The sequence below is a fragment of the Lutjanus erythropterus genome, chromosome 6 (genome assembly GCF_056507025.1).
Source record: "Lutjanus erythropterus isolate fLutEry1 chromosome 6, fLutEry1.hap2, whole genome shotgun sequence".
Taxonomy (NCBI): Eukaryota; Metazoa; Chordata; class Actinopteri; order Lutjaniformes; family Lutjanidae; genus Lutjanus; species Lutjanus erythropterus.
The window spans coordinates 13,117,419-13,125,270 of record NC_139322.1 but is presented as its reverse complement, the minus strand read 5'-3'; the positions used below and the strand labels follow the sequence as shown (position 1 = coordinate 13,125,270).

Here is a 7,852-nt window from a genome sequence, read left to right as displayed (position 1 = left end):
CCCAAAGGCAAATTCAGTTTGAGATCCCCGATCTAAAACAATCAATATCAGTTTAAGCATGTACTTAGAAACATGTAGTTAGAAATTTTTCACCGCTTTTACCTTTCCGCCAGACATGGGAAACCTCTGACATATAAACCAAATATTCTCTCCAAAGCAACCGGACTCCCGCGGCAAAAACAATAATTTTACATTGCAGAACACAGGAGCTGCTGATCTACTGCTGCCTTGATCGGTTAGTTTGTTTGTCTTATTGTGTAACTTCAGTGAATTCAAACTAACCCTTCGAAACACCAAAGTCACACAATGAGACAAACAAACAACAGATCGCGGCAGGTGCAGATGAGCAAGTCCTGTGTTCTGCAACTTGAAATGACTGTTTTGTTAATTGGAGAGAGCGATATTTGGTGTATTTAACATCAGTTACTGAACAGAAAAGGCTGTCTGGTAAAGCAGTGAAAATATTGTAAAACTGTGAACTGATATAGATTTTTTTAGGTGGCTAGAATACATTTTGTAGTACACTGCTTAGCTTCCAACACCGGTACTCCTGCTGCTTCTCCGAACGGGGGTGGTGCAGATCAACATCTACTGTAGGCAATACACTGACTGTGGATAAGTACCTCATACAGCCTCACTTTAAGAACCCAAACTATCCCTTTCAAAGACAATAGTCATCACATGAAACTCCCGCAGCCATTTATCAGGCTCTTTTTGACCTGTAACTTTAGGAGTGACTGGTTTTGTGGACTGTTTGATTTTATGATACTTAAATTACAAAGCTGTCAATACATATCAAGTAAATGTGTTTGGATGTAGATGTCAAGATGTATGTTGTTACTGAATATGTGTGAGTGTATTTGGTGTTTGTGTGTGTGTGTGTGTGAGTGAGAGAGAATTAGTGTGATGCAGTATACGCCAGTGTCAGGACCGAGCTCCTCCTCCAGCCCATTGTACTGGTCAGTTGTCTCTTTGTTTTTTTTTTGTTTTTTTCTCCAGCTGCAGAAAACAGACAGATGCTTTAGCGATGATAACTGGAGTCTCACGGTGCTGTGGCACCACCTTAGTAGTCATAAACCAAGCCATACATCACATTTAAAACGAATATGCAAAATAAAATGAATATTTCTAAGACAGGCTTTTATTCTTTGACTCAGAGTGTTGTGTGTTGCTGTTTAGGCCTTTTGTTTTCCGCAACTCAATCTCAATATATTGTTCTGTGCTTTTTATTCAGTTTTACAGAATTACAGTAATTGTGGTTAAAATATGTGGCAAACAGCTGCTGAATGATACCTGTTGAGTTACATGAGTCACACAAATCATAGACATTTTACCGACGGGCTGCTAAAAGTGTTAATGTGAAGGGCACTGTTTCTTGGCTGGGAGCAATTACTTCCTGGAGTCTTCACTGGTTACCTGGCAACTTCTCCTGGCCCAAAATGAGTCCGGCACAGTAAAACAGCAAATTGTCATTTTCACACCTGGGTTTTAAACCAACAAGATGTAACCTGCTGCTGCTGAAGATGTTCTGCTGATTGCAGATGCAGATATTGATACTTTCAGACAAAATCAGGCTAGAATTTTCCCCTTTTTTTGCAGTCATTATGCTAAGCTAAGCTAATCAGCTGCTGGTGTAGGTATCAGATATGCTTGGCCTGCCAGATCTGCTCGAGGTCCTGCGTTTACACATGATGCACACATTATGATTGACTCCACATCCAAACAGATCCATAGTTGAGGCCATGTTAAGAACAAGAAGATTTGCTTCCGGTTATCTTGTCCTTTTGTTATTTACAAAATTAAAGCTTGCATTTTTAGGTTTGTATCAACACAACATTTGATTGAGAGTTCTCTGAGGTCTAATGGCTACCATTAGCTCATTTTAACTAGCTTAAAAGAATATTGTCCTTTACAAACAATTTCAAATGAACTTTACAGGACTTACATGATATAATGTGTCATAATGTTTGTTTGTTTGGTCACAGCATTAGTACGCTTTTTCGATGAAATGCAGCAAATCATAATATGTAGGTCATCTGTAAACGCAGGACTCTGAGTAGATCTGGCAGGCCGTGCAGTATCTACTACAGCTGTTGCTTCATGTTTACTGTTTTACTCTCAGCAAGAAAACAAATGTGTTTTCTTCCCCAAATGTCAAACTATTCTTTTAAGTCCAACAAACTGCTTCATCTATTTTCCAGGGAAAGGTTAAGGGTATTTTGTTTTTGTCAACAAACTTTTAAAAAAGAACAAAATCAACAATACATCCTGTCTCACAAAACTTCACCTGCATCTCCGTCATCCACTGAAGATGTAAATCTTTAAGAACAATAAACAAACATATAGTTTCTTGTTTTAAAAGGCAAAGTAATGTCCTACAACTGCTTGGTGCTGAAAGCTTTTCTCATACAGCAGTAAATATTGTATTTCTTGGAGACTATTGTCACTAGTGATAGACAAATCTGCTGGAAGCCTGGTCAGTGTGACCTCTGTGGAACGATGTTAGTTTTGGGAAGGTGGTGAAAACGTTACTGGCTGGTGTATTTAAAAAAAAACAGTTTAATACCAGTCACACTCTACAGCCCACAACCCAATGTATTTTCTATGTTATTAATCTATAAAAAATCAATCTGGCTGAGATAAACGTGTATTATTGTGATGTGCATGCACTTATAGAATTATAGATGACTTTTCTTTGTTTTGATATCTGCAGTTTATATATCGCCTCACATCAGTCATATCCATATCAGTTGGCCACTAATTTTCACCACTAGATTGATCATAAATTTGATGCTCTTGTGATTTCTAGTGCAATAAAGTGGCTCATTGATGTGTTTAATTTAGTTTTTATGCAACAATGGCAGTCCGTGGCACAGAGACATAATATCTGTGCAGGCTTTAGTTACACACTTCATAGCAGAATCAGTTTGTTTTGATCCTTTTGTTGGTTTTGTTGACCATCAGAAAACTGTAGAATACGACCAGACTTGTCCTGTAACTGTCTTTGTTTGGTCAGGGCTCTGGAGGTGGAGTCACGCTGTATTTCACGCTGTGTTATCAGCTGTGATGCACAAGAACAGAAGACAGTGAAAGATAAATGAATGTGTCAGTTTTGCACTTATCTTCTTATCGAACACCAGCAATTGTCCGCCTATGGGTGAAACCCTGTCTTACCCAAACAGCCCCTCCCTTCTCTTAACTACGTCTCCATACACACCTCAAACTAATGTCACTTATAACAGAATTATCTTTTTTAAAACTGCTGCCTTTTATGACTAATTGTTTAGTCCAAAAACATCCCTAACTAATTCAAATGTTAAATCTGAGTCTGACATGTGTTACTTTCGCCCTCTTCTGGCCAAAGTAATTCATTGCAGCTCACATTTTTCTCCATGCACAAAATGCAACATTCAAAGAAAAAGAAATGAGCCAAACCTTGTATCAAGTTTTTATGTTTATTATCATTGAAATGTTTATTGAAACGCCTTGTGCTCCCAGTTAAGGATCAAATAATAAAAGGAGACTCAATGTAAAGCTTGCACAGCTGATCTGCAGTGAACAGACCTACTCTCAAAGTCTGGGATACAACATTTCCTTTGGATTGCGCTGGTTCAGAACAAAAAAGCAGATGGTTTATGTAAAAATGAATATCATATAGCAAATACCACAGTGAGGGGAGGAGAAATGATCATGTCTTAAAAATTGATGACAAAATGAACACAGTTAATGGTACGAAACAGGAGAGCGGTAATGAAAATAAAACGAAATAAAAAGTACTGTATCTGCAATCTTGATCACACACACACACACACACACATACACACATATACACACTCACTCACTTGCAAACACGCTCATACTCACGCATGCACAGGCAGGCACGCACACATGCACACGCTCACTCTCACACGCACACGTACTGCAGAGGTGTCCACGCACACACAAACACAAACCCACAGATAAAATGTAGTGAGTGAAAATAGTGAAACCCTGGTAAAATCTAATGGTATCATACATCCACGTCTTGTGTCTGAAGTGCAGAAAACAAAATGAACCTAAAATGAAAAAAAAAAAAAACTAAAATGGAGATAAATTCAGATGAATAATGAAAAGCATGCCCATCTTCACTGGTCTAACCCAACTTGAAACGACCACAAACCCAGAGTGTTGCCCTCTCTACCCTACCCAAACCCCAACCCCCACCCCTTTACTCCACCGTCACCTTCCCCCATGCCCTCTTACCCTTACCCACATCCCCGCCTCACCCTCATCCTGCCCTCAGTCTCCCCTAACCTAAACCTCTCTGCCAGGTTTTCCACGCTCCTCTGGGAGTTGGTGGGTTGGGGAGACGAGGCGGCTGCTGGTTCAGGCTCTGGTCACCATTTTATAAAAAAAAAATAATAATGATACACAATGTCCAGTTCAGAATACAGAGTGAGGACTGTCTGGGGGGTGGAGGAGTCTTGTTGTGTGTTGAGGTTGGAGGTTGTGAACCTGTTTGTTTTTCGGTTTTTACAGTGGAGTAATCTTAGCATGTGTTAGTCTAGATGTGAGTATTTGGGTTAGTCTTGTGTGGTGTTGTTGTGTTGAAGACATGTGGAGGTGTGGTGGAGGTGAGGGCGGTGGAGGTGGGGTTGGCGTATAGCTCAGGGCCTTGTCCCTCATCCCAAGAAGAAAGGGGGGCAGGGGCAGGTTTATAGGGCTTGCGTCTTGAGCTCGATGGGCTCCCCACGGGTGTCCTGCTGGGTCTCGCTCTCGGGGGGCCGGCTGCCCTTCAGTGTGGCCAGGCGCTCGGACAGACCCCTCATGCGTGGGAACAGCATGAAGTCGTACAGGAGGGCGCCCATGGCACCACCTATCATAGGCCCAACCCAGTACACCTGTCGGCAGGAAACACCAGGTTTAACATTCACCAGTTGGAAACCATTAATTTGTTATGGATAGTTATTGGATCAGTGTAGGTTCTGTTTTAGCATCGAAAGGGACACATATTAAGTGAGGGTCCTTAACGATTCTTTGATGCATCAGTTTTTGCCTTTCCTGCATCAATCTATGGTAAGAATGTCATTAGCTAAAGGAAAACAAAATTCAGATGCCAGGTGCCAATTCAAAATATAATGGAATATAATGTAGAAAGGCTGTCAGGAAATATTTTTTTCAAAATAAAAGTCCTCTGCTATGCTCCTGTATTTATAGGGGGAGAGAAATGCCCGTGTTCTTAGTATTTTGGGCCTGTCACCTTTTCACCGCCCAGCCTGTATTTATGTGTGCTCAAAGTGCTGCAATTAATGATTGATTTCTCTTTTGTGTTTGTAATTTACTTTTTATATACTTATTGTCTTTCTTTCTTTAATTTTTTTTAAATTAATTAGTTTTATTTTGTTGTATATTTATTGTATTATTTTTATTTGTATGATTTATTATTAATAATTTTAGTATCTTTCTGTTTTTTCAATTAATTTATTTTTATTGTAATTAATTCATTCATTAATTTTCCTTTTAAAAATTATCTTCTTATTTATTTTATCTATCTATCTTTTCTTTCTTTTTTCTTTTGTCTCATTATTACAATTTACCATTTTATTTTTACACCAAATGCCATTTTTATTTTATGTTTTTACTGCTATCTTTGTCATCTATACCTTTTTCATCTATACCAGGATTTCCCAAACTTTTCTATATTAGGGCCCTCCAGATAGCATTGGCCAGAGGCCGGGGCCCCCTCGACTTTAAAAACCCACTGACAGTACTACGAAAAAACAACTGAATATATTTCTTTAATTTTAATGCAATAATAATTACATTTAAAATAATTATTGGTTGTTTTTTATAATACACATGATAATAATAATAATAAAAAAGATTTAATTTGTTATGGGGTTTTTTCCCCTTATCCCTGCCTGCTGGTGGCCCTCACTTTGAAAATCATGGATACTACCAGAGAATCAAGTTACCCTTTGTGTCAGGGGTCTGTGGGCTGGTGTGAAAGCAGGAGGATTAAGGGGGCTCTGAGCTGAGAGGAAATTTCATCAAAACTGGCTTTTGTGCAATTTTTCTATACATGTACCACATAAAGCTGCATTGTCTTTAATAAAATGTAAAACATTCATCAGTTAACACAGTGTTCAGTCACTGATGTCTTCAGTGTGAGTGCAGGTCTTACCCAGTGGTTGATGAAGTTCCTGAAGAGCACAGCAGGAGCGAAGGACCTGGCAGGGTTCATTCCAGCACCGGTGTAGTACATCTACAACAGAGGAAGGCACGTGTTACTTTATTGTGTTGTAAAATATTTAATTATTGTATAATATGTGTGTTCTTCTGCAGTGCTCACCCCCATGAGATGTCCAATGGTGACGGAGAAGCCAATGGATAGGGCGGCAGATCCCAGGCGTCCATTTCTCCTCTCATCGGTCACGGCGAAGATGCACACCACGAGCTGCATGGTGAGGAAAACCTCCACAGTGGTGGCCATTCCAAGACTGATGCCAGGCTGCAGCTGCAGATACACAGGTGGAGAGAAACATGTTTGGATAAATTGGACCATGGTTTCAATAGATGACACACTTTAGTGAACTAAACCTGATAAGATGGATTCCACTCACAGTATCGAATTCAACAAACTCCTAAACTCTAAAATGTATGCCAGGTATCCCATGGATGAAATCAACCTACCCAAAAAGCTCTCCCAACATTGCTATACTCCATCCGTATTGGGTCCTTACCGTGTTCATCGCCATGTTTCCCCTCATGTTGCCAGGTGTAACCCCGTACAGCACAGCGGCTCCGGCTACAGCACCCAGGCACTGGGCGGCCATGTAGAAAATGGCGCGGAAAAGAGACATCTGTGAGCCAACCAGGTAGGCGAAGGTGACGGCAGGGTTGATGTGGCCGCCGCTAATGTGGCCGATGGACTGGATGAGAGTGGCAGCTGCTAGCCCAAAGCACAGGGCCACATGAAGGACATGATGAGGCCCGGTGGTCCAGCGCAGGGCAGCGCCCATGCCGAAAAATACAAAGAACATGGTCCCGAAGAACTCTGCAAAGACTGCCCGCCAAAAATTCATGGACCGGAACTCCCACATGGTGACTGTTCACTTGAGGCTCTCCACCAGATGAAGAAGATTCTTTAAGAATAAATCAGAGTCTAGAAAAGGTGAGCGTCTACCTTTTCGGTCCTCTTCGAATGCCAAAAATAACAAAAAAAAAAGGATCTCCCTTTTTGAAGTCAGCTAACTCGGCTGACCGAAAACACTCAGAGAGTCAGTTCGAAGACAAAACAGGAGCTCAGAACGTCAACAGACGAATCCACTCAACGGATCTTTACCAAGCCGTGAACTGGGTTGGTAAAGTCAACTCAGCTGCGTTCGCTTGCCACCTCTGTCCACCTGTCGCAAAGACATAGGTGTGAGATAATGTGGGAGTGTGGGTGGAGATCTCAGGTGGGATGAGTTGTCAAGAGGAGGTGGGCATAAATGCTAAAGGGGTGTTTCTAAAGTAGAGACAGGGATAGACAGAGTGTCCGGTGGACGTTTTAGCCTCTCTGACGGAGGGGAGAGGGCCAGACAGGGGCTTTATAATACCCCCCCAGGGGCCCCAGGTGACGCCATAATCCCCCCGTAGGGCCAAGGGCGGGGGGCGGCAGTGCTGGACATCCTAAATCAAACAAACTTAACCCCTCTGTCGCCCCCCCTATAACAGAACGAGGCCACCACAGAGGCAGTGTATCGGAGAACAGAAACAGATAAAGCGAGAATGTGTGGAAATCCATGAATATGACTTTTATTGGCAGGTAGAGAGATTTTTGGATAAGGAAGCGTTTATATTCAGAGGGAGCGGGGAAACATGGAGGAAC

The 7,852-nt window shown here is 41.4% G+C and overlaps 1 protein-coding gene across 1 annotated transcript; it reads right to left on the bottom strand.

Annotated features, from left to right (window-relative positions):
- Positions 1-3,436: 3,436 nt before the first annotated feature.
- mipb (major intrinsic protein of lens fiber b) lies at positions 3,437-7,552 on the bottom strand. The gene is made up of 4 exons (XM_084720684.1): positions 6,723-7,552; positions 6,332-6,496; positions 6,164-6,244; positions 3,437-4,880 (listed from the first exon to the last, which is right to left on the bottom strand). Exons 1-4 carry the CDS (start codon positions 7,080-7,082, stop codon positions 4,695-4,697), a joined length of 792 nt encoding a protein of 263 aa, XP_084576810.1. The 5' UTR covers positions 7,083-7,552; the 3' UTR covers positions 3,437-4,694.
- Positions 7,553-7,852: the final 300 nt, after the last annotated feature.

Bases quoted from the DNA above. Each gene is read 5' to 3' on its own strand.
- mipb (XM_084720684.1), bottom strand. From the start codon at position 7,082: ATGTGGGAGTTCCGGTCCATGAATTTTTGGCGGGCAGTCTTTGCAGAG. The intron at 6,497-6,722 runs GTAAGGACCCAA...GTGTATCTGCAG, and splicing joins GAAACATGGCGATGAACACG to CTGCAGCCTGGCATCAGTCT. The intron at 6,245-6,331 runs GTGAGCACTGCA...CCTCTGTTGTAG, and splicing joins CCATTGGACATCTCATGGGG to ATGTACTACACCGGTGCTGG.